Raw genomic sequence first — 27,550 nt, 5'->3', positions numbered from 1 at the left:
GGCAGTAAGATCAGTGACAGAACGAGAACAAGACCGATCGAGGAAAGAGATCCCTCGAAATACCATCTGCAATCCTCCCTGCCTCTCCTTCCCTCCTCTCCCAAAACCTTTCAGCAGGGAACACAAGAAGACAAGTAATCACGATTATGAGCGAAGGAACAGCTGAAGAACCAAAGCCCAAAACTCCCGGGACTCCACTAAATGTGGATCCTCCTATTGCAGGTGAAGTGGAGAGGAAAGTGTTGGGTGAGTATTGTGAACTCAGATAGTATCTAGCAATCCAATAGTACTCTCATGAACTCTCATTGCGCTACAGCACATTAGGATTCTTCAGGTCTCTCATTTTTGTTAAGTAGTTACCTAATGTTCCTGTCATGGTCTATTTCTGGTCTGGATGAATCACATCTGTTCATTTACTCTCTTATAATATTCCAAATGTGGCATAGTAGCATAGTCATGCATGAGAAGTGAAGACCTTCTCTTATATTACCACCAGTCTTACATAATCTTATCAGTTTAAACACATATGCATTATTTTCTATAAAATATAGAAATGGAACACTTAGGAAACCCAATACTGCAAAATGTACTAATATTTTAGCTGTGCCCATATGAAACATGACAGACCGAGCTCATGATGGAAGTTTATTACAGTTATGCAAATTCGATTCTTCTGCTGCTGATGATCACTATTATCATTAATGATACATTTTTTTCAGCAACTAAAGTTCAGGGGACTGTGAAATGGTTCAATGTAAGAAATGGCTATGGATTCATAAATCGGTAAGAGAAATACTTATGATATTTTGGTTTAATATACATATTAAGGCCTCATACACATGGGAGCATACTACTCCTATTGACTTCTGTTGTCCTGTACCTCCGTACGCTTAAAGATTTATAGTGAGACATGCACAGGTATATATCTGTCTGATTTCCTAAAGCAGGGATGGTCAACCCGAGGATCTCCAGCTCTTGCAAAACTACAACTCCCAGCATGCCCAGACTACCTTCAGCTATCAGCCTAAAGCAGTGCATGGTGGGAGCTGTAGTTTTACAACAGCTGGAGAGCTGCAGGTTGGCCATGCCTGCCCAAAAGCGATATGTTCATTCGATACAGCATGGATCACCATATGTTAGCACATGGTGCACCTATACAGAGCCTCTGTAAAACCCCCATGAGGACTGAAACTGTTGTGACTACCATGCTTGTAGGACTAAAGAGTGTGGAGGGGAATTTATCATGAGGGTAATATTTGCAGGTGTCTGTGTGGGCGTACTTTTCACCAAATTTCTGAAATGATGTTATGTTATAAATTTGATGCATTGTTAAATCTAACTCTTTTGTCAAGGAAAGATACTCCAGTTTTCCTACGTCATCCCTCTCCTTGAATGAGTTGGAGACTTTTTTTTTTTTTTACAAAATTTTAGAAAGTCTCAGTTGATTAATCTGGAGTGAAACTCATTGAGGAACATTTATCAAGACTGGCATACCCACACACACTGGTTTTGATCTCGCTGCACTGGTGTACGATAAATAATAAATTAGGTGCATCTCTGCTGTGCGCCAGAAGCTGAAGTCTACGCCAGCCAGCGTCTGGTGCAGACTACAGCTATAACTTACGTCAGGTTCTGGCCTAAATCATAGTAAATCCGGTGGGCCATGTGAAGCCCTTCAGCTAAGCCTGGCCACTTTTCTTGCCACTTCAGCAAAGTGGTGAGAAGCCTAAAAAGTCACAAATTATGGTGCTTAATAAATGTAGTAGTAACAGTGTAGTAACATAGCTAACCACACTAACTGGAGTAAGTGTTATAAAAATTCAACTTGTTACCTATTTAGCGACTTTTTGAAGCCAGAATTGTGGAATGCAGGGCTAGATAAATTTGCTTTATTATAAAACAAACTGCTTTATTATTCTCATTGTTCTGTCTGTGTTTGGCTTGCCCATAAATAATATGTAAATGTAATGTATATATGTATTTTTTGTTCTAATGATGTGCCCTGGACTGTTTGTGAACTTTGAGGACCTGGGTTGCTTGGACTGACTACGGTACTCAGCCTTGTCACCATAGCTGACAATAAGTATGCTAGGTTCTTGGCTGTTAGCTAACTGGAGGAGGTGCCAGCATTTGCACTGGTCCACAAGAAGTAGGTTGAGCTTGATGTCTGCCATGGGAAGGGACAGCTTGCTGAGCTATGTGCAGGCTGTTGCTGAAGCAATGCACATTAAACATGTGGTCAGTCCTGGGAGGAGTCAGCTCTGAGAAGACTGCATAGGTTGCTGTGAGAGCTGAGCCAACATGGTTTGGGGTATGCGAAGCCACAATTCTGGGGAGGCTAGAACTGGGTCTAAAAGGGTCTGAATGGGACTATTGATCCATGTATGGCGGGAGATTGGCTGCCCTGAGGCTTGTAATATGGATTTGTAGGGCCAGTCCTGTAGCGTAGTTGACTGAACGGGAGTGTATGGGGGGTTAGTGAAAGGAGGGCTCTTGGTGGAGTATGACCAGGTGTGAGACTTCTATTTAGCAGACAAAAACTTGTTTTGGAAAAGTTATACTGGTTTTGTATTACGGTTTAACCTATTTTCTAACTGTATGGCCAATATGGAGAATATTGGCTGGACAAATGCTGCAGCATTTAGCCAATAGTCGGCATATTTGCCGGGTTGCAGCCGGATCTCCGCCAGTCCCCATTATAGTTAAAGGGGTCGACGGGCATTCAGGCAGCTTCCGGCAATGCCCGATCCAGAGAGCTCCAGCAGGCTGTTGCTCTAGTGTGAAACTAGCCTAAGATTGTGAGCTCCATTAGGGACAGCAAGTGATGATAATGTCTATAAAGCGCTGTGGAATATGTCAGCGCTATGTAAGTGAGTAATAAATAAATAAATTCCTTTACTTGTGCAACGAAGCCTCAATTCCCAGGCCCCTTTTGTAATGGTGGCAGTATCCAGGTGTAGGAATGGCCGAATGGTATAGAGTGGCCTAAAATGTCCCTTCTAGTGTAAGTGAGTGTCACTGTGCTCCTACCTAGATACAGTTGGACCCAGGTCGTTGGTTCCGAATCAGACAAATAGGGGTGAATAATTGAGGGATAAAAGAATAACTTGAGTCCATTCTCTGCTACATCTGTTGCTCTCTGGCTCTGCTGTACTGACAGGCTGACTTTATGACTCTGCTTCTTCTTTATGCTGCAACTTCTCTCTTTGTAGTCTGTCTCTTAATTACGCCAGGGAACTCTCCTCCTGGCTCCTGAGGTTCTAAGCTGTGGCCTCCACATCCAGCAGAGCTGAAGGTGCTCTGGCTGGCTTGGCTTGGCCTAGGGCACGTCTAGCAGAGACGTGCCCATCACACCCTCCTTCCCCTAGCAGGGGGTAAACTAGACTAACAAAAACTGATCTCCACCCTTCCTGCAGGAAGTGGGACTCCACAGAGGGGGGTTAGAATGAAATGGAAACTGTAGCTCTGCTGTATTTGCTGCCACCTGCTGGTGAACCAGGCATATTACATTTGAAAATAACAGTTGTAAAACATAAAAAATGCACAGTGTACAGGACCTGAAATAAATGCATAGATGATATTGACATGATATTAGCATACACAGATAGAAGCAGGGCTTAGGAGTGGTAATGCCACTCTGGGGTGTTACAATTGAACTGCCCAGGATTCCATCATCAATCCAGAAGTCACCAAATTGAGCTGATCCAACTCTCCAGAGTCATATTTCTCAAGAATAAAAGTGCATAGAACTAAGATTTGTAAGTAATAGTTTTTCTTTCTATTTATTATCTTCCCAGAAATGACACCAAAGAAGATGTCTTTGTCCACCAGGTGAGATGTATCACAATCCATTGTGAGAGTTGGACTATGAATGGTCTATGGCAGGGATGGCCAACCTGAGGCTCTCCAGCTGTTGCAAAACTACAACTCCCATCATGCCCAGACTGTCAGCAACTATCAGCTTACAGCAAGGCATTGTGGGAGTTGTAGTTTTACAACCGCTGGAGAGCCGCAGGTTGGCCATGCCTGGTCTATGGAATCTATAATGAATTCCACCAATTAACTGGAAAACAGTACATGCTATTTGTTTCCCCTTAAAGGGGCTGTCCAGGATTTTACTCTTGAAGGTCTATCCTCGGAATTGGCCATCAATATCTGGTTCTCGGGGGTTCTGATACTCCACACCCCTGTTATTCAACTGTTCTGCAGTAGATCAGGCTCCGGAGGTTTGCACCAGAACTACACAGCTCTGTCCATTGTGTATTGGATGAAGCTGGTTACTACTACTACTGCTCCTATTGAAGTGAATCGGGCCAACGCTGAAGTAACTAGCTCCATCCATTACACATTGCCAATTTCTGGTGCTAAAGATACCCTGAAACAGCTGATTTTAGGGGTGCAGGGTGTCAGACCCCTGCTGATCAGATATTGATGGCCTATTCTAAGTGTAAGCCGTCATTAGTAAACTCCTGGACAGCCCCTATAAAGATATATTTGTCTTTTCTTATTATTTGACATATTTTATTCGTCTGCATTTATTTGTGTCTTTATCTACAGATCCTCAGAATGTTTTATGGTTAGGGCAATGATTGATTTGTTACTGACTTCATCCCATCTGATGAGGTGTTAGTGCTGATTAGTTAAAATAAAATACCCATCTACTGTCGGGGCTGTCAGGCTGTAACTCGAGAAAGTCATTGACACTGAGAGGGATGAAGGGTCAATTGGAGAAGTCAATGGCATGTCTGAATAGCATCACAGCGAGAGATGAAAATGTAAAAAAACAATATAGTAGGACAAGCGGCATAACAATGTCATTTATTTGTATGAAAGCACGGTTTGCCTAATTTGGTGATAAGCAGTCGGCGTTACTGGAGGGGCTCCAAGTTTCATGTAGTGTTCCATTCCATTTGATGGCACTGAGCCTGTTACTGCTGATGTCCCATGTAGCAGGCACCTGTTCCCTTCACATACTCTCCAGCACAGCAAAAGTGCTGAGGAGATGAACTTTATGGTCTGAATTACAAGATGAGCTTGTCCTGGTAATAACACTCAGTTTAAACCACTTGTCTGTATAGTTTGCACACTTTGCAAGAAAGATGAGTTGTCAAGATTACATTGTACATATGCTATGCAGGGGTTATCAGGTTTGGATAATACAGAAGATGATTGTCCAGGGGGTCTCCACCACCTAGTGCACTAAGGTGCCTTCCAGCCACTCTAGCTATCCAGCTAGCTAGCAGAAGTGGTAATTAATAGTGTTGGGCGAGCATGCTCTGCCGAACACTAATTTTACTCGAGCAGCGAGATGCTCGGCACATCGCGGTGTTCGGCCAAACACAGCGTGTGCTTGAGCGCGATGATCGAGTCTCCTCCCCCCAATAAACGTGCGTGGAGAAACTGGCATTCACTGGCTGTCCGGACTGGCTGGCCGGAACGCGTCATCGAGTGCTATATATGTGTAGGGAGTGAAATAGTAATATTTTAGTGAAAAAACTTGTTAAAGACCCAAAAGTCCTTTTAAGAACTATAGTTGTATCTGGCTGCAATATATATTATTAGCGCAACCTGCGCTAAATTGTGTGCAATTGTTAGTGCCACTTATAGTTACACAACCTCTGCTACATCACCTCACCCTGATACTAATTCAGTGGAATTTTTCATTAGCCGCTGGTGACAGTGACATTATTTGCGCTATACCCCCTGTATAACGTTTGCGCATTCTAAATATTAGTGACATTTATTCAGTATAATTTTTTATTAGCCACTGGTGACAGCGCCATTACCTGCACTACACCTCCTGTATAACGTTTGCACATCCTAAATATCAGTGACATTAATTCAGTGTAATTTTTTATTAGCCGCTGGTGATAACGACATTACTTGCGCTATACCTCCTGTATAACGTTTGCGCAGCCTTAATATCAGTGACATTAATTCAGTGTAATTTTTCATTAGCCGCTGGTGACAGTGACATTACTTGCGCTATACCTGCTGTATAACGTTTGCGCATCCTAAATATCAGTAACATTCATTCAGTGTAATTTTTTATTAGCTGCTGGTGATAGTGACATTATGTCCCAGTTTGCAGGGCGGCACAGGACACCACTCTTGAAGTCAGACCAGTGCGACCAGGTGGTTGGTTGGATTGCAGCAGATGATGCTTCCAGTCGGTAAAGCACCACCCTGTCTATCACAAAATCTAGTCTCAGTAGCCAAGAGTCTGGTCAACACAATCCTCACCCTGATACTCCTTCCTCCCACCATGGAGAGTCTTGGAAACAAGTGATCCCACACTCGGATATTCCGAGGAGCTCTTCATAGCCATTCCTTGATTTGGGCCTTTCGACAAGCCCGCTTGAAGAGGGACATGAGGAGCTATTGTGCCCTGATTCCCAAACTCTTGAGCATCCACACTCACAAGAAAATGACGGTTGGGAATGGCAATTAGTGTTTCACGAGGTGGATGATGATGAGACACAGTTGTCAATAAGTCGAACGCAATTAGTGTCTCAAGAGATTCATGATGAGGATGAGACACAGTTGTCAATAACTGAGGTTGTTGTTAGGTCAACAAGTCAGGAGGATGAGCAGAGTGAGGAAGGTGAAGAGGAGATGGTGGACGAGGAAGTCACTGACCCAACCTGGGAAGGTGGCAAGCCGAGCGAGCACAGCAGTACAGAGGGGGAGGGATCCGCAGCACCGCAACAGGCTGGAAGAGGCAGTGGGGTGGCAAAAGGGAGAAGGCGGGCCACACCAAACAGGCCCGCAACTGTTGCCTGGAGCACCCCCTTGCGGCAATCTCCCTTTGCCAAGGGCTAGGTGTTCCGCAGTCTGGCGCTTTTTTGAGGAAAGTGCGGAGGATAAAAGAATTGGCATTTGCAACCTGTGCCAGACCAAAATGAGCAGGGGCGTGAACACTCGCAACCTCACCACCACCAACATGATCCGCCACATGGCATCAAAACACCCTAATAGGTGGCTGAACGCCTGGGATCACAATCATTGTCTGTGGTTCACACCACTACCTCCTCTTCCCCTGTGTTACGTGCTGGCCAATGCCCTGTCCAAGATGCAGGCCCGGGTGCCTCCCACCATGCACCTGGACCTTTGCAAGCACCATCAGCGACCACATCCACTTCTTTGTCCCAGCGCAGTGTACAGATGTCTATAGCCCAGGCCTTTGAACAAAAGCGCAAATACCCAGCCATCCATCCACAGGCCATAGCACTAAATGCGCACCTTTCGAAATTGCTGGCCCTGGAAATGTTGCCATTTAGGCTTGTGGACACTTAGGCTTTCCACAGCCTGATGGCGGTGGCTTTCCCACGTTACTCTTTCCCCAGCTGCCAATATTTTTCATGGTGTGCAGTCCCAGCCTTACACCAGCATGTGTACCGTAACATCAACCGTGCCCTCACCAATGCAGTTATTGGGAAGGTCCACTTAACAACTGACACATGGACAAGTGCTTTTGGCCAGGGACGCTACATTTCCCTAACGACACACTGGGTGAACTTTGTGGAGGCCAGGAGCGAGTCGTACCCTGGGATGGCACATGTGCTACCGATGCCGAGGATTGCGGGCCCTATTTCCATCAGGGTTTCCGCCACCACCTACGTTAGTGGCTGAAACCCCCCTTCTCCTCCACCGCCTCCTCCTCCATTTCCACCTCTGAATTATTATCTTGCAGCACCAGTCAGACATCAGTCAGTAGCTGGAAGCAGTGCAGCGCTGCAGTGGGGAAGCAGCAACAGGCCGTGCTTAAACTTATCTGCTTAGGTGACAAACAGCACACCGCCGCAGAGCTATGGCAGGGTATAAGGTACCAGACTGAGCTGTGGCTCTCACCACTCAACCTAGAACCAGGCATGATTGTGTCTGATAATTGGCGTAACTTGGTGGTGGCTTTGAAGCTCGGCAAGCTCACACACATACCATGCCTAGCTCACTTTTTCAACCTAGTGGAACAGCGGTTTCTCCTAACCTACCCCAATTTGCCTGAGCTACTAGTGAAGGTGCGCCGCGTGTGTGCCCATTTCCACAAGTCATCGACAGCTTCCGCCAATGTGGCAACCCTGCAACTGCGCTTGCAATTGCCAGCTCACTGACTGTTGTGCGACATGAGCACGCGCTGGAACTTGACATTCCCTATGTTGGCCAGGATTTGTGAGCAGCAGAGGGCAGTAGGGAAATACCAGGTGCAACATGGTCGTTGCCTTTCCAGTCAGCTTCCGCTCTTCACAAGCGACGAGTGGGCATTGATGTCTGACCTCTGTGAGGTTTTACAAAACTTTGAGGAATCAACACAGATGGTGAGCGGCGATAACGCTATTATCAACGTAACCATCCCACTTCTGTGTCTACTCAAACGCTCGCTGCTCACAATTAAAGCGGACGCAAACCACCCTCAGTTCATCTTCTCAGCGCGAGCTAGATGATGATGAGGAGGAGGAGGAGCAGGAGACTGTTGCCTCCGCTACAGAGGGTAGTACCCATGGAAGTTTTATTCCATCTGTTCAGCGTGGATGGACAGAACAGGAGGAATAGGATGAGGAGATTGAGAGTCATCCTCCTGATGAGGACAGCAAAGTCTTGTCTGTTGGGACTCTGGCACACATGGCTGACTTTATGTAATGCTGCCTTTCCCGTGACCCCCGCGTTGTTCGCATTTTGGCTAACAACGATTAATGGTTGTTCACCCTTCTCGACCCCGCTACAAAGAGAACTTCTCATCTCTCATTCCTGTGGTGGAGAGGACAAACAAAATGGTGCAATACCAGAAGGTCCTTGTGGAAAAATTGTTTAAAAAATTTCCAGCTGACAACGCTGGCTGCAGAGTATGTAGTTCCTTGGCCAACCGAGGAGGGGATACAAGGGGAACATACAGCAGTTCCAACAGAGGCAGGGCAACACTCTCCAAGGCCTGGGACAGTTTTATGACACCTCGCCAGCACCCTCAACCTGATGCACGGCCTAGTGTCACAAGGAGGGAAAATTTTTGGAAGATGGTGAAGGAGTACGTAGCAGACAGTGTAAGCGTCCTCAGTGATCCCTCTGTGCTTTACAACTATTGGGTGTCCAAGCTGTACACATGGCATGAATTAGCACTCTACGCCTTGGAGCATTTTGTCAGTGCTGCTGGGGACATAATAACTGATAAGCGCATCCGCCTGTCAGCTGAAAATGCTGACCGTTGACTTATAAAAATGAACAAGGCCTGGATTGCCCCTGACTTCTCTACTCCACCAGAGGAAAGCGGCTGAACATATAGGGCACTCTAAATGAGGTTTTTATGGTGTATTGAATACACTGTATTCCCATGTTTTAGAGGGTCAGCTCAGCAGCAGGCCCTCACCCATAATATTTTAGAGGGTCACCAGTAGGCCCTCGCCGATAATTGTTTTGAGGGTCACTAGCAGGCCCTCCTTCCTAATGCTTTAGAGGGTCAGCTCAGCAGCAGGCGCTCACCCATAATGTTTTATAGGGTTACCAGCAGGCCCTCGCCCATAATGTTTTTGAGGGTCCTAGCAGGCCCTCGCCCATAATGTTTTAGAGGGTCACCAGCAGGCGCTCACCCATAATGTTTTATAGGGTTACCAGCAGGCCCTCGCCCATAATGTTTTTGAGGGTCCTAGCAGGCCCTCGCCCATAATGTTTTAGAGGGTCACCAGCAGGCCCTTGTTCATAATGTTTTGAGGGTCACCAGCAGGCCCTCATCCCTAATGTTTTAGATGGTCAGATCAGCAGCAGGCACTCAACCCTAATGTTTTAGATGGTCAGCGTAGCAGCAGACTCTCACGCCTAATGTTTTAGATGGTCATATCAGTAGCAGGCCCTTGCCCCTAATGTTTTAGATGGTCAGATCAAGAGCAGGCACTCGCCCCTAATGTTTAAGATGGTCAGATCAGCAGCAGGTCCTCACCCCTAATGTTTTAGATGGTCAGCTCAGCAACAGGCCCTCATCCCTAATGTTTTAGATGGTCACATCAGCAGCAGGCCCCCACCCCTAATGTTTTAGATGGTCAGATCAGCAGGCCCTTGCTCTAATAGTTTTTGAGGGTCACTAATTTTTCAAGGGTGTGTAGGATGCCCTCCTTTATGTGTAATTAAGGGTGTATTGTAGTGCCGATTCCTTGTAATTTTTGGCAGCCCTTTTGCTTAGTGCATAGGCTTTATGAGTGTACGAGTCCCACTACCTGAACTATTGTACCACAGTGTGAATGAGGCCCTCCATTATGTGATATACAGGATCTATCGGAGTGCCTCTTCCTTGTAATTTTTGGCAGCACTTGCACTTTATATACAAGTAAATATACAGGAAAGAATGTTTCCTAACAATTTTTCCTCTAAAATCAATTTTATCTTTGGTTTTGTGCATATTATTGTCAGTCTGTAAAAGTGGCGTACTACACGGATAACATAGTTCCCAGCAGCGACCTGGGAGTCCAAGATGCAGCAAGACATCCTCCCTATGCTGTTCCCGAACCATTTTAGTGGTGTTTCCATCCATTTCTGACCTTTTCCTGTGAACCAGACACCGTCCCCTCTTCAGAGCAGGGGGTGCCTGGTTTAATGCTCTGGTTCTCCCATTGACTTCTATTTTGCTCGAGTGCTCTGAAGAGCACCCGAGCATCCCGAAGTGTTCTACTCGAGCACCCGAGCACTTTGGTGCTCGACCAACTCTAGTAATTAAGCACCTTTTACCAAAGGTTAGAGAATCCATAGTTCACTACAGTAATCCATCTACATAAGGTTTCATGCTTTTTGCTTTGAGAAATGCATAAGCAGACACCACTCCAGTAAAAGGTCATCACTGACATAGGATAGCAGCCAGCAGTAACTGGCCAGTGATGACATGTTCATCGATCACGTGGCTTAGAAGGAGCTCAGCCCTCAACACATTTAAGTGAATGGGGCTGAGCTGCAATACCAAGAACAGCTATTATATAATGTACGGCGCTGTACTTGGTGACCTGTGAGTTCGACCTGTGACCGATCAGATACTGATGACCTATCCAGAGGATAAGTCCTCAGTTAGAAAGTCTTGGAAAACCCATTTAACAAAGGATTACACGTGCTAAAATTCATGCCCATATTAGATTGTTTTTTGGTCCTGTCAACCATGTAGAGTTTTATTTTTCTTGGCCAAGGGCTTCCACCAACCTTGAACACATCAGGTGGAAGGTTGCTTTTAGTATACAGTTTTCTAAAATGTTTGTTTTTCTGCTTCACAGACAGCAATCAAGAAAAATAATCCTCGCAAATACCTGCGAAGTGTAGGGGATGGAGAGGTGGTGGAGTTTGATGTTGTTGCTGGGGAAAAGGTAAGGGGCCTGCTATTTTGGCTAGCTTATTGCATCATATTGACAGGACATGTGACATCATCATCTGGGGTCTTACAAAACAATGCCACTATTATCTTATCCCAATTTCTGTGTTTAGTCTCCATTCCAACAGTAGTGGGCAGGCTCAACCTCTGCTGAATTCACACATCTCCTTGCGCAGCTGATGGGGAAGGAGGATCAGGGCGCCCTTCCTGGTGATTGGTTAGGGTCCCAGTGGTCAGACACCCCCCCCCTCCCCCCACTGATCTAATACTGATTGATAGGTGACACATCTTTTTGTCCAGAATACCACTTTAAATGCCATTTGCTTGTGCTTCATAAATAAATGCAATTACTTGTCCTTTCAAAACCTATATTTTCAGGGTGCTGAAGCAGCTAATGTAACTGGCCCAAAAGGAGCTCCAGTCCAAGGTAGTCGTTATGCTGCTGATCGCCGTAGATATCGCCGTGGGTACTATGGGCGCAGGAGAGGACCTTCAAGGGAGGTATGTAATAGTTTACTATAGCTGTGGACTATCAATGTTGTTTGTTTTCACAGTATGTGTAACTATATCCTACTTGAACTACAAGAAAAAGGGGGTCAGTCAGAACATCCTAAAGCGCAGGTGCACGTCGCTATGGCTAGAAACACAAAAAAAAATAAAAAAAAATACACAATGCAACAGCACTCTGCTGTTGCATTGTGTTTTTTTTATTTTCTTTATATCCTACTTGAAAGCATACGCACGTGTAAACTTCTGTCATGAATGCAGTATGATAAATAATAATTTTATAATATTTATACAGAAATTAGTACTGAAAATGCTTAAAGGGAGTCTTTCACCTAAAATTACCATTATAGACGAGGGGCCTTGGCAACGGCCGCATGAACGCCGCCCATGGGCACCTTCAGAAGCGAATTAACATATTGAATAAAAGTGTTTTTCAGAGAAAATCGGCGATGGACAGCAATATAGAAGGTAGCATTCTAATATGGGGAATGTAATAAAGATCCTGATGTTAGTGTTCTATAATGGTGATTTTAGGTGAAAGACTCCCTTTAAAATCCACTGAAATCAAGACTGCGGCAAAGATAACTATTATCACAGTTGGCAGATCACTATATTCAAAATGGTAAAGGTTCCGACTATAAGTAGTAACTAAATGAAAAAACACATCCAGTAATTAAATGTGGTTTCCCCAGTAAACATGGCTCTGAATTTTTATATTATCAAGCTTGCACGTCTTGCCGCTTACAATGGGGCCCCTGCTCAAGTGTTGGGACCACTTGACCAACTGAAATGACCAGCTTTCCTTTCATGGCAACTGTGAAACCCATATAGGGGGATCACAAAAGAGATGGAAATGATGTGGCTTTTTACGGTGGATGAGAAATTACATCTCATCCACATACTGCAAAAATGTTATGCACAAAATTGACCTGTGATGTGGATTTTGACATTTCTGTCCTGGAAAGGACTTAAATTTGTAGCAGATTTGCTACATTGACTTCAATGGGGGTGAGTCAATTCCCAATTAAATCCTAGCGAATTTTGATGCATATTACCGACAGATCCTTAAGAAAATCTGCAGGTGCAGAGTGCAAACAATAGTAGAAAATACAAAAAATATTTGCTCCACCTATCCACCTTACTAATGCTTTTCACACCCATGGTGACACTTTCCTGGTCCTGTCAGCCTCTGGTTGCCAGGCTCTAGTAAGGACATTGCATTACGGTGAGCTAAAGTGATCATGTGCTGACCTGGGGCGTAGCTAAAGGCTCCTGGGCCCTGGTGCAAGAGTTCAGCTTGGGCCCCCCTTTCCTCAGTGCTTTGTGGCCAGGGGCAGAGAAGCACATAGCCTTCCTGCTGCTTGAGAAAAATTAAAATGGCAACCCCCACTACCATGCCAAATTCTTGACCCACCAGCCAGAGGTGTAACTTGAAGATTCTGGGCCACAGTGCAAAATCTATAACAGAGCCCTCAGAACGTGCACTTTCTATAATACTGGTGTCTTCCCACACGGGTCTTTGGGCCCCCTTGGGCTCCTGGGCCCAGTAGCAACTGCTACTTCTGCACCCCCTGTAGCTACGCTCTTGGTGCTGACATGTCTTTGGTAGAGACAAGTAAGAAAATATAATTGGGGAAAGTGGTGGCACAGGTATGGCACGGGATATGTAAGACGAAGAATATTTTTTTCTATTTTATGCAATCAAGTGTTTGAATCCACAGGCAAATCTGGAACAAATTTCTCCACAAAATTCACATGATGTGGTGCTTATTTGTCTTGTAGATTTTTTTTTGGGGCGGAAATCAACCACCAAAACAGGCAATGTAATAGAGCTGATATAGATGTCACAGCTCTAACTTGTAAAAGACTGTCAGTGGTTTCTTCCTGGAAATGAACTGGTAGATGGAGAATTAAGTGGAGCAGCTGCTCTTGTTGAAAGTCTAAATTTATCTCTTGAATTTCATACTGTGTGTGAGAGAGGCAGATGCTTCGGATTATGAGAGAAAAGGGAGTGTGAAAGCCCAGTCAACTTGAACAACTCAGGTTACAAGCACATGTGTCTAAGGGTTATGCCCACAATGACTTGTCAGGCTGGGGTCACACGTTCAGGTTTTCTGATGCAGTTTTGGAGCCCAAACCAGAAGTGTATGCAAAAAAAGAGGTGAGGTAGTGTCTGCCCTTTATACTTACTTTCCCATTATGATAAACACCTAGTTTTGGCTTCAAAAACTGCATCAGAAAACCTCAACATGGAAAAGCACTTGATGGGCAAGCCTATCTAATAATATAGGCATATTTACAAATGTTTATAGATAAGAATAATCATGTACTCTCCATATGATATATTTATTAATCTCTGAAAGCTGTACTCTTTATTGGTTGAATGTGTATATCCTAAATAGCTTTGAATTGATATTCAAATGGGCTACCTTTGTTAGGAAGGGTCCACATATTGTGGCCACATACCCTTCATAGTATTGCTGCAGTTTTCCTAAATCATGGCAAAACAGCAGCGTTTTTGCTGTGATTTCAGAAAACCTCTACGAAAACTGCATCGTAGCTGCAATGCGTGGAGCCAGCCTGAAAGTAATAGAATGATACAAGAATATGAAACATTTCTCAAAAATAATAGATTGTTGTCAGACTTTTGTTTTTCATGTCATATGCCAACAGAAAGCTATGTATGGACAGCTATTCTTAGAGACTCATTATATGACACTCATCTTGGTAGTGTGGTTGCTATCCTATAGTCAATAACCAACACTTTAACAGGCCTTGTGCAGTACCCCAGTACAGGAGGTATCTGCAAATAGTTTGTAATGTTATGTTATGTACTGTTATTTAATGGTATGTACAGTGCTGCCCATAATTATTCATACCCCTGGCAAATTTTGACTTAAAGTTACTTGTATTCAACCAGCAAGTCATTTTTTGATGGGAAATGACATTATTGTGGATTAAAAAAAACATTTCTCAGCTTTTATTTACATTTGAGCAAAAAATACAAGATGTTCCGCACTGTGGAAAATCTCAGAGGACGTGGTTGGAAGCCAAAAGTGACACCTGTGCTGGCCAGGACGATAGACAGGGCCGTCTTTAATATTGATTGGACCCCGGGCAAAAATTTACTTGGGCCCCCTGGATCCCGCCTTCCCACACCTTAGCAGGCAATCACGCCCTCCACCACAACACACACACAAAAAATCCACACATCTGGTAGAGTCCAGTGAGTGACTGTAAATACTTCCAGTTCTGAAGACTCCAGCGGCTCAGGATTCAGTGCTCTGGGCAGCTGGGCTCAGGCTGGAAGTGGGCACCGCTCTGCAGGAAGGAGACCAGGGCTCGGCTCACCCTAGCGTTACAGTGCACCCCAGCACCCACAGTATGCAGTATAGCACCCTATAGTATACAGCACCACACAGTATTCAGTTTAGCACCCCACACTATACAGTACCCCACAGTATATAGTAGAGCAGTATAGCAGCCCACAGTATACAGCACCTCACGGTATACAACACCTCACTGTATACAGCACCCCAAACTATACACGATACAGCCCCCCACACTATACAGTACAGCAGTATAGCATTCCCCCCCCCCCCCCACTATACAGCCCCCCCCCCACACAGTATACAGGCCCCCACACAGTAAACAGGCCACCACACAATATACAGCCCATTACACAATATATAGGCCACCACACAATATACAGCCCATTACACAATATATAGCCCACCACACAATATACAGCCCACCACACAATATACAGCCCACCACACAATATACAGCACCCCACTATACAGTAGTTTACAGTATATTAACATAACAGCCCCTGTCACCTTTTTCTGATGTAATCTTTACACAAAAAAGCTCCACAGTTAACTTCTGTAGGACCTGTGATGACCTCATAGCCATGTGACCAGTAATTGCTAGGTTACTGGTCACATGGTAATGATGTCATTAAGGTCCTAAAGCAAAACTCATTAAGGTCCTAGAATTAAGATCATTAGCACAGTACGATCATGATGCCTGTGTAGCCGACAGCCTGACACCCAGGGCAGTAGCTAGCAGGGCTCAAGAGGCAGCTGCCTTGGGCCCCCCAGGAGCAACTGGGCCCAGGGCAGCTGCCCCTTTTGCCCCTTGGTAAAGACGGCCCTGACGATAGAGAGGTAAAAAAGAATCCAAGTATCACCACCAAGGCCATCCTGGTGAATCTGGGGTCTGCTGGTGGCAATGTCTCAAGGCAGACAATCTAACGGACACTGCACAATACAGACCAAGGAGGACGCCACTTCTCCAGATAAGGCACACAAAAGCTCACTTGGCCTTTGCAAAAGCTCATCTGGGCAAAGAACAAGACTTCTGGTCTTCTGTGTTATGGTCAGATGAAACAAAAATTGAATTGTTTGGTCACAATGATGTTTCCTTCATTTGGTGTAAAAAAGTAGAAGCCTTCAACCCAAAGAACACCATCCCCACTGTCAAACATGGTGGTGGGAACCTAATGCTTTGGGGGTGTTTTTCAGCCAATGGACCAGGGAACCTAATCACAGTAAACGGCACCATGAAAAAAGAGCAATACATGAGGATTCTCAATGATAACATCAGGCAGTCTGCAGAGAAACTTGGCCTTGGGCACCAGTGGACATTTCAACATGACAATGACCCAAAACACACAGTAAAAGTGGTGAAGAAATGGTTAGCAGACAACAACATTAATGTTTTGGAGTGGCCCAGCCAGAGTCCAGACTTGAATCCAATTGAGAATCTGTGGAGGGAGCTAAAGATCAGGGTGATGACAAGAAGACCCTCCAACCTGAAAGATTTGGAGCTCATTGCTAAAGATGAATGGCCAAAAATACCTGTGGAGACATGCAAAAGTTGGTCTGCAATTATAGGAAGCGTTTGATTGCTGTAATAGCCAATAAAGGCTTTTCTATTGATTATTGAGAAGGGTATGAATAATTTTGGACTGGACACTTTTTGCTCAAATATAAATAAAAGCTGAGAAATGTTTTTTCCCCCCACAATAATGCCTCTTTTACATCGTCTTATTATCTTTTGGGAGACACCTATGGCATTACCCGTCAAAAAATTACTTGCTGGTTGAATAAAAGTAACTTTAAGTCAAAATTTGCCAGGGGTATAAATAATTATGGGCAGCACTGTACATCCAGCATGACCTAGTATTGTTAGCAGGGACAGGGTTAATCACTCTGTCCCACCCCCTCTTAGCAGGAGTGGGCTGGTCTTACTTCCTATCTAGCAGGGGAGTCAAGTCTTGTGAATGAGGAGAGAAGAAGCAAGTCCATTTGCTCCTTCTCCTTAGGCCTCAGGATCCAGAAACTAACCGATCTCTGTGAAAGTTACTGCTTCTGTTACATCAGGAAAGAGAGAAAGAAATAAGAACTTCAATCTTCATGGTAGTGTAAGAGTCAGCAAGGTAATCTGTGACTACAGCGATACAGACTTTGTTGCTTGTAAGGAAATAGAGCCAGATTACAGTTTCTAGCCAGAGATTCTAAAGAGAGACTTTAGAAAGATAGGAAAAAGATAAAAAGAGTGGCAACGTGGCAAATAACGGCAATCTCCATAACTCACCATCTAGGTAGGAAAAGGATTTGCACTATGTACAGATTATTGTTGGATGTACTGCAAATCCTATTTTGCACTCAAGTAAAAAGAGATGTTTATTCTTCTACCTCTAGCCTGGTTTCCTGACCCCTACCATACATCGGCCATTACACTACTACACCTTCTGCCAGGCACCCATACAACCACCAACATCTAGAGCACCCCAAACTACCATCAGTGTGCCCCGAGGAAGAAATGGTGCACTCTCCTGTCACTGCGCCATCTCTAGAAAGCAGCAACCTGTGAGGGAAACCATTGTGACACATCCCATACTCAGGGCCACTACTACTCCCTTCCTCCACACCGGCTACTCAAGAGCTTGCTTCACTTTACCTGCAACATTACCAAACCAAGAACCTTCTCTGAAAAAAATTGGGGATAGAGCTCCCTCTAAGATTCACAACAAGGGCCTCTCACTTGGCCAACCAAGCTCTGTACTGACACCCATGATCCTTCTTTCCCTTTGAAGAATGCTATTGGTTTGGCTAGTCATTCTACAAGTCCTGTTAAAGGGTCAGATGTTAAAGGGGTTGTCCGGGTTCAGAGCTGAACCCGGACATACCCTTATTTTCACCCCGGCAGCCCTCCTGAGCCTGGCATCGGAGCATCTCATGCTCCGATGCGCTCCCGTGCCCTGCGCTAGATCGCGCAGGGCACAGGCTCTTGTGTTTTCAATAACACACTGCCGGGCGGTAACTTCCGCCCAGCAGTGTGTTCGGTGACGTCACCGGCTCTGAGGGGCGGGCTTTAGCTCTGCCCTAGCCGTTTTACTGGCTAGGGCAGAGCCAAATCCCGCCCATCAGTGCCGGTGACGTCACCGGGGTTCCTGTCAGCCCCATAGAGAGCCCCGGTACGTCACCGGAACTCAGAAAAATGCCTTTGCCCTGCGCGATTTAGCGCAGGGCAAAGGAGAGCATCGGAGCATGAACTGCTCCGATGCTCATGTCAGGGGGGCTGCCGGGGTGAAAATGGAGGGATGTCCAGGTTCAGCTCTGAACCTGGACAACCCCTTTAACTATAACATAGCAATCTCTACTCTGTGGCACAATGAGGCTGCTTTCATTCTCTTGGAAGAAAGATAATCTGAATATCCATTATATGACACCGTTACTGTGTAAGGGTGCACTAATTACATTTTATGAAGAAAAACATGTGAAAATTAAACCTGAACTTATATTGGTTGTTTTAGGGAGCAAGGCCATTTTTTTCTGGGCAGTTTTTTTTAAATGATATTGATAGATAAATAATTGCTTCTGCTTTATGTATACATAATACTGTACAAATTGTTATGCTTGATAACTAAGACAGCCCTTTACCATACTAGGGAGGTGATGGAGAGATCAAAGATGGTGCCCCTGAAGCAACCCTAGCCCAGCAACCAATTCGCCAGCCTACCAACTACAGACCAAGGTACCGTAGGTAAGTTTCTCAACTTATAATTCTATTGTTTATACAGTTGAAAGAAAAAGTATGTGAACCCTTTGAAATTATATGGATTTCTGCACAAATTGGTCATAAAATGTGATCTGATCTTCATCTAAGTCACAACAATAGACAATCACAGTCTGCTTAAACTAATAACACACAATGAATTAAATGTTACCATGTTTTTATTGAACACACCATGTAAACATTCACAGTGCAGGTGGAAAAAGTATGTGAACCCTTGGATTTAATAACTGGTTGAACCTCCTTTGGCAGCAATAACTTCAACCAAACGTTTTCTGTAGTTGCAGATCAGATGTGCACAACGGTCAGGGTTAATTCTTGACCATTCCTCTTTACAGAACTGTTTCAGTTCAGCAATATTCTTGGGATGTCTGCTGTGAATCGCTTTCTTGAGGTCATGCCACAGCATCTCAATCGTGTTGAGGTCAAGACTCTGACTGGGCCACTCCAGAAGGCGTATTTTCTTCTGTTTAAGCCATTCTGTTGTTGATTTACTTCTATGCTTTGGGTCGTTGTCTGGTTGCAACACCCATCTTCTGTTGAGCTTCAGCTGGTGGACAGATGGCCTTATGTTCTCCTGAAAAATGTCTTGATAAACTTGGGAATTCATTTTTTCTTTGATAATAGTAATCCGTCCAGGCCCTGATGCAGCAAAGCATCCCCAAACCATGATGTCCCCACCACCATACTTCACAGTTGGGATTAGGTTTTGATGTTGTGTGCTGTGCCTCTTTTTCTCCACACATAGTGTTGTGTGTTTCTTCCAAACAACTCAACTTTGGTTTCATCTGTCCACAGAATATTTTGCCAGTACTGTTGTGGAACATTCAGGTGCTCTTGTGCAAACTGTAAACGTGCAGCAATGTTTTTTTTTGGACAGCAGTGGCTTGTTTAGTGTTTTACGTATTGTAGATTCGCTAACAGGGATGTTAGCATATGCTAGAGACTTTTGTAAGTCTTTAGCTGACACTCTAGGATTCTTCTTCACCTCATTGTGCAGTCTGCGCTGTGCTCTTGCAGTCATCTTTACAGGACGGCCACTCCTAGGGAGAGTAGCAGCAGTGCTGAACTTTCTCCATTTATAGACAATTTGTCTTACCGTGGACTGATGAACAGCATGGCTTTTGGAGATACTTTTATAACCCTGTTGACTTGCAGCTTTATGCAAGTCAACAATTCTTAATCGTAGGTCTTCTAAGAGCTCTTTTGTGCGAGGCATCATTCACATCAGGCAATGATTCTTGTTAAAAGCAAACCCAGAACTGGTGTGTGTTTTTTATAGGGCAGCTGTAACCAACACCTCCAATCTCATCTCATTGATTGGACTCCAGTTGGCTGACACCTCACCCTTTTTCTTGCAACTGTGTGTATATATATATATATATATATATATATATAATCCAAATAGTTATTAAAGTTATTTATTTATGGTAAAGTGCCTTGTTTGATTAGTAGCGATGTTCTGTACAAAACTCCCATGGTCACCACAATCATTAGCCTATTGTTCCTACCAACATTAACCAGGATATTTTAGTGTAAAAAAAGATAACGTTCAAATATCTTGATATATTTTTAGTGGCACTAGTACAGACTTCTTGAAAGACGTTATCATGAACCACTGGTCTCATTGGTGCATGCATCAGTGGCATACTATCAATAGAGGCAGAACATGCAACTGCTACTGGGCCTGGGGGATGGCACTGAACGCCTCCTTATTCTTTCTGATGCAAAGACACTGTATTTTTTAATGCAGCCATCACAAGAAGGAGCTCAGTGCAAACAGATGATTACAGTAACTGTATAAATTCTTATGCACTGAGCTCCCTCTAGTGGTTGCTACAGGCAGCCAGCTTTGCAATAGATGGGAAGTAAGCGATTTATCGATGTATTAATGGCAGTTGTCTGCTGTGAATAGATTGAGAATTATGATTTTCAGAATGAGTGCTGTATTTATGAAGCACCTGTTCCATTTTTTTCTGGAGAAGAAGTCAGGTAAAGTGGGTGAGGCCAGGTTTGGCTTTTTGTATTACAAATTTTTTTATAAAAATTTCCTTTGCTTAATAAAAAAAAAAATCATAAATCTGGGGCATTGCGCTTTGCATTCTGAAATGAGTGATTGATGCACGTGCAGTTGGAAACAGGAGGGCCCATACTAAGGTTTGCAATGGGGACCTATGAGATCTGTGTATTCTCCTGGCATGCATGTATTTAAATACATTAAAAAAAGAATGATTTTTATTTTCCCCATTAACAATATTTTGTATTTCCCCATAGGATAGGTAATAACTGCATGATCACTGGAAGTTCAACCACTATGACTCCCAGTGATCACAAGAACAAGGGTCACTGACTCCTCTGTATGAATGGGGAGGTAGTGTGCATGAGTGACCACTGCTACATTCAACTTCTATGAGACTGCCAAGTACAGTGCTTGGCTATCTCTGACAGTCTCAAATAAGCAAATGGAGTGGTAGCCACGCATGAGCACCTCTGCTCCATTCAACAAGGGATTCGAGGCCCCTCATGATCACTAGAGGTCCCAGTAGTTAGAACCCTTGCAATTATTAAAGTTTTTAAATGTGTAAACTCCTTTAAAATCCCTATTTTAATGGTAGGAGAGTCAAAAAATCTCTTTGGAAACATGACTGTAAAATCACAGATTCCAGCAGACCTAGTCCATCTATGTATTTCATTGATGACCATTCCTTTAATTGGTTGCCATGTAATAAATGGACATACAGCTGTCTCAACTTCCCCCAGAAATAAGAGAGTGTAAGGTTTTTTGTAGTCAGACCCAGGCACATTTTCAGAAGGGCTTTTATGGTGAGACATCCTGTTTAAGCTGGTTATTGTTTAGCTTTAACATAATAAAAAACCATACAGGAACATTTCAACAGTTATACATACATTTTCTAACAGACCTATGCCTCAAACCAGACCAGTTCCATCTACTGGAGAAAATGAAAACAAAGAAAACCAGTATGATATAGGAGATCGAGATCAACAAAATCGACGTGGTTTCCGAAGACCGTACAACTACCGGCGTCGCCCTAACCAAGGAACTGCTCCGATACAAGTGACTAAGGAGGTCAAAGTATGTAAGATTTAAGATTTAAGTTATAAGTTATAAGCCAATCATCATCATCAATCATTCTCAAGAGTAATTATTGGGTCTTCTAAGCCTAGCTTGCAATAAACCTAAAATATGGTAATAAAATGTATGGGCACAGTAAGAGCACAGTTATAGTGACTTTAAAGAGGCTCTGTCACCAGGATGAACCCTATTAACAGGCAGACTGCCTGGTAGGGCTCATCATGCTGATTAAGGCCCCATTCACACGTCCGCAATTTCGTTCTGCATTTTGGCGGAACGGAATTGTGGACCCATGCATTTCTATGGGACCGTAGCATGTTGTATTTTTACCTCCGGACAAAAACCCTGAACACTTTGACTGAACGCCGGATCCGGCCTTTTTCCCATTGACTTGCATTAATGCCGGATCCGGCGCCGTGTGTTCCGTCAAACCGGATCCGGCTTTTGCAAGTCCATGAATGGCGGATCCGTTTTTTCCAATGCATTTTTTTTATTGTGATCAAAATCCTGATCAGGATTCAAATGTAATCCGTTTTCACACATTTTTCCGGATCCGGCGGGCAGTTCCGGCAACGGAATTGCACGCCGGATTCAAACAACGCTAGTGTGAAAGTAGCCTTAGGTGAAAAAATCATCCAAAAGCTAGTAGAATGATACAGTAAATGGAGATAGAAGAACAATATGTACAATAGAGAGCCTTCCTTCTACTCTCTGATCTTCGCTGAGGGTATATATTATGTTGTGAGCTTGTTATCTTATTACCATAGTAATTAATAGTGTACTTACTGCTGACGTGGAAATTATTTGTCTTATCTATGTACTGCAGCCAACTGAGACCACAGCCGAGAAGCCCGTGCCAGTGGCTGAGAAGAGCATTGCTGTGTAATCTGAGTGACCCAATCTTTCATCATGTAAGTGAGATGGTCAGTTACAGTTACCAAATATGCAGTTGCTTCTTTTCCTCTATTCAGCTCAAACAGGACTTTAATGATCTTCACATTTAGGTTTCATCCCAAAAAGACAAAGTGCTCAATTTCCTATTCTGTTCAAAGGTGGATAATAAGCTGTTTTATGTCTACTCTCCTCCACTACAGTCCTTCATGGGTCTCATTTCAGACCCATACACGTAGCTCGAGACATGAAATGCATAGTGCTCGATTACCTCAACCAGCGCTCGTACCTCAACCATGCAGTTTGGACTTGAAAATCTAAGTTTATTTGTGAAATATGATATTACATAAGACACTTGTATTCATAAAATAACTAGATTGTTTTGCAAGAATGCCCCATTCATCTCAGGGATAAAGGAACAAGCTGGGACTTCACTTGTACCGAGTGTTAAGCAAGAACATGATGATTTCTCATATTCTCAGGGTCAGTGTGTAGTAATTGAAGATAGCTCGCTGTGCAGAGATTATCAATAGAGATGAGCGAAGTTATAAGCTTCGCCGAGCTCCACAAAGAAATTCGATTTGTGACTAATTACTTCACCACAAAGCGCATTCCATTGTATGTAGCAGGCGCAATGACGGGGAATGGCAATCTCGCCGTCCCCCTTTCATTGCTGATCGCGGCCTATGATGCTACAATTTAGGCCTTTCAAGGGTTAATCAGAGTAAAATAAATAAATACTCACCTTATCCATATGCTTGCGTAGAGGCCGTCATGGCCATCTTGATTGAAGACACTGCGTGAAATATCTTGGTGACGTGATGATGTCATTACGCTGGCGGGGCGTGGTGTCCTTATCACTGAGATTGTGCACAGATTCTGCAGTCAAGATGGCCACGACAGCCATTTCAGCGCACAAATTGATGAGGTGGGTATACATTTTTTTATTTTTACCACCATTTCAGGAAAAATAGATTTGTTACCACGAAGCGCGAGGAAATTTGGCTTTGCGGCGAATCAAATTTGTCCTGAAATTCGTATCAAAGTCAATTCGTTTGGCTTTAATTCACTCAACACTAATCATCAACATTCACGTCAATCCATTACCCTAATGGGATTCAGTCTAGAATCTCTATCCTAAGCTGGCCATACACATTCAATAGTCATCGACTGCACAGCTATCTTCCCGTCTCCCTCCTGGCTTCCCCATTAGGCTTCTGCTGAACGTGTCTGTGTATGCTATGGGGAGAGCAGAGAAAGCTGCTGCCAGACAGTTCAGGCGGCGGCTTATCTCCCCGGAGAACAAAAAGATCAGGCGAAAATATTCAGTTCATTTGATCTGAGTCAGAAGTATAATGTGTATGGCCAGATTAAAGGGAACCTGTCAACACCAAAGTGGTCCATGAACCTCCAGCATTACCTTACAGCTGATGTCATCAGGTTTCTAATGATGTTCTTGTCTAAGATATCCAATCATGATCACTGTAAAACTATTTTTATTTCAGGCTGGTTGCAAATAAGGATCTTGAAGATAAGGGGGCAGCAGCTTTTACGCTTGAAGTCAATCTTTCTGCACTCCTTTCCCGTCCCTTCTCATTTTATTGATGACCTGTCTTTTCCTTCAGGCGCGATTTCTTTTGGAGATCTTGTGCATTCGCTCTATGATCTCGTTTTCGGCACCTGACCATTGATCCCTGCTATAGCGTATTTGGTTTCAGTCTGGATGCTGCTGTTGTGGACCCGGGGATGCTTGGCAGTAAGCTGGCGCCCTCCTGGTTCTTTGACTGGTGCGAAAGCATGGCAATGTTCTCTGGCACATCCGCCATGAGTCGGCGCCTGCACATTGATCCGCTGAAGCTAAGTATACTATACCCCAATACATTATAGACAAGCACATCATTGGAAACCTGATGACATCAGCTGTAAGGTAATGTTGGTGGTTTATTGGCCATTTTAGTGCTGACAGGTTCCCTTTAAGGCTCACATAAATTAGGGACAGTTTAAAGGGAAGCCAATTAGAAGGGATTTCCCAGGATCTTCATATTGATAGCCTATCCTCAGGGTGTCCGACTCCTGGAACCCCTTGCTGATCATCTGTTCGGAGAGTCCTGAGGAGAGGCCATCAATATGAAAATCCTGGAAAACTCCTTTAACCTATGAGTATCTTTTTGGAGTCTGGAAGGAAACAAAGGCAAACAGTATGAGAGCATACAGGTGAGAATTTATTCAGAATGGCATTTCAAATGGGACACTCACTTCCACCGTAAAGGGTTTAAGTCGAGTTTGCTAGATTTTTTGTCTTTTTTAAAGTTTGTCCATTGTCATTGAAAATGAAATACTAAATAATGTCCTTCTGCAGGAGCCCTCAATAGGAGAGACAAGTAATCTCAGTTTATAATGTACAGTACAAGGAAGGGTTAGTTGTAACTAGGTAGTCTTTTTTTTATCGTAGTAGGTGGAGGACTGTAATAATTGAAAGACAGCTCTGTTATTCACACATAGGTTGGTAATACGTGATAAAATATGATGGAAGTGTCAGTGGCATAAATCTATTACACAGATGATCCTTGCCACCAGAAAACTGGTGCAAAGGCCAATAAGCCTCCCCATAGCTTCCATGCAGATGTTGACCTTGGTCAAATTAGAACTCAGAACACCAGTACTGCAAATGAAACAGTGCTAATTACTGAGCCGCCATGTTACTCAAACACTGATTACTATCCTGCGAAGTGCAGCGAGATACATGGACCAGTTTTAGCGGCACACATTGATTGTTGAATTTTTTTATCTAATTTCCTTTTCAGGCAGAATTCGAGCAGAAGAAAGAAGAACCCGACAAGTGGCCACTAACTATTACTAATGCTAGAAGTTGCCTATTAATTAGGAGGGTGATGGACTGTCTCTTTGCTACTCCACTTGCCTGCTGTTAATTTCTGCACAGTGAACAATTGGTGATCTACAACCTATGCTTGCCAGTAAAAATAATTTTATCAATGAGAACAAAAACCTTAAAAAATGTATTGAGACGTGCAGAGCAGATATAAAGCCTATCTGTCAAATATCTATTGATAATATTTTGAAGAATAGTGGGACTAATGTACCCTGAACCAAATACTACAAATGCCATGCGAAAGTAGCAGTTAATAAGAGAGGCAGTTCCAGCTACTGCAGCAGATATGAATGCACTCAGAAGCAAATAAAAAAAGATCGCATGGAGTGCATAAAAAAATGCTTTCCCCTCCTAGCTGTTGCACATCTGATGACATCATGGGCCATACCATGACCTTGGTTCACAGATACGTTATTGGCAAGTTTGTTATTTTGCACAAGCCAAATACAACCTTCAGACGCCTTGAAATAAAATCTATCATTTTGAAAGATCACAATGTGTTGTGTTTATTTAACTTTACTAAATTGCAAATTAGTGCACTGGGTTTTCCTGTCCCTCATTCCTGGCAGGGAGTTGACCATAGACATTTATGAAATTGTTATACCATAAATGTCATTTGTAAGAAAAATACTTCACTGCAAAAGAGAGAAAAAGAGAAAAACATGCAGTACTGTTAGGAGAATGTCAGACTGTGCAGGGTAACACCCAGCTGGACCTTTCTTCCAAACTGCTAGAAATGCATTCATAACTATTATAAGGAATAATAAAGAAATGGCACAACCTAGAATTATTATTTTTTTATATTTCTTTATTCAAAGTTATATATAAAAAAACTATATAATATAAACATGTATAAATTATCTTTTACGTATATGTATCCCTCACTAATCCCCCCAAACATATATAAATTAATAAATTAAATGTATCCATTACAACCTACAATTATTAGAATAGTTGCTCCAGAATATTGCTTATAAACCCACCAGTGCATTAGCAAAACCCACAATCATCCAATGGGAACAACCTTTGGATCATCTACAGTAAGGGGTCATTGGTCAACACATGATTATACGTTAAATTTTGTTCTTCGTTTCTGGAAAGAGTCAATGTTATGTAGAACTGTGAAATCCGAGAATATGGATTTACTGCAGGATCTTTGAACTAAAACTGGTCATCGAAGGGCTCCTTAAACACAATCATCAACAATCACAAAAATAAGGAATGTACCCAATATAAAATGTCGCCATAAACTCAATTAAAACCCAGCACCATATATTAGAGTATTCAGTGCTAAAGGACAATATCATACATGTAACCTGAAGTGGCTGGTTACAGCATACACCTCTGTCCCTGGAGCCTTGCACTTGAGGGATAAACAAAGGTAACATGACACAGAGCAGCCTGTGACTCCGGTAATGATATACCTGAGTACGTGCATTTGAATAGGACAGTGCTACTGTTAAGGTAGACTGGAAGAATACAGTAATAATAATACAATTTGATCCGATATATTAATGAAGTGTTAAAAAAGACCCTGAAAATAATTAAAGGGGTTGGCCACTTTCTGGGTACTGTTGACCAATGTTTTACTAATATAGCTTTTGTTCATATTCTGCATCTTGCCTATATATTATAAGGTATGTATTCCATATAAGGTCTGTCCATAAAATGGCCACTGATATAGGCTCATGTGACCAAGCAAATCACCTCCATGTGATGTCTTCTCCATTCAGACACACTGCACCTGCACGAA

At 43.4% G+C, this 27,550-nt stretch overlaps 1 protein-coding gene across 2 annotated transcripts; it reads left to right on the top strand.

Moving 5' to 3' along the window:
• LOC122941494 (Y-box-binding protein 3-like) lies at positions 1 to 26,293 on the top strand. 2 transcript variants are annotated; one of them, XM_044298797.1, is made up of 9 exons: positions 1 to 246; positions 720 to 783; positions 3,798 to 3,831; positions 11,238 to 11,327; positions 11,711 to 11,833; positions 18,798 to 18,892; positions 21,860 to 22,016; positions 22,843 to 22,927; positions 25,712 to 26,293. In XM_044298797.1, the coding sequence occupies exons 1-8, from the start codon at positions 147 to 149 to the stop codon at positions 22,900 to 22,902; spliced, it is 723 nt and encodes a 240-aa protein (XP_044154732.1). In that variant the 5' UTR covers positions 1 to 146; the 3' UTR covers positions 22,903 to 22,927; positions 25,712 to 26,293. The 2 variants fall into 2 exon arrangements, with proteins under 2 accessions (XP_044154732.1, XP_044154731.1); XM_044298796.1 differs by having other exon boundaries at positions 21,842 to 22,016.
• The last annotated feature ends 1,257 nt before the right edge of the window (positions 26,294 to 27,550 follow it).

The sequence above is a fragment of the Bufo gargarizans genome, chromosome 6, assembly GCF_014858855.1.
Source record: "Bufo gargarizans isolate SCDJY-AF-19 chromosome 6, ASM1485885v1, whole genome shotgun sequence".
NCBI classification, from domain to species: Eukaryota; Metazoa; Chordata; class Amphibia; order Anura; family Bufonidae; genus Bufo; species Bufo gargarizans.
Note: the sequence above shows the minus strand (reverse complement) of the source record. Positions and strands in the feature narration are given on the sequence as shown.

Coding starts and splice junctions, on each gene's coding strand:
- LOC122941494 (XM_044298796.1), top strand. CDS start 147: ATGAGCGAAGGAACAGCTGAAGAACCAAAGCCCAAAACTCCCGGGACT. Junction 3,832..11,237: donor AAGATGTCTTTGTCCACCAG/GTGAGATGTATC, acceptor TCTGCTTCACAG/ACAGCAATCAAGAAAAATAA. Junction 11,328..11,710: donor ATGTTGTTGCTGGGGAAAAG/GTAAGGGGCCTG, acceptor CTATATTTTCAG/GGTGCTGAAGCAGCTAATGT.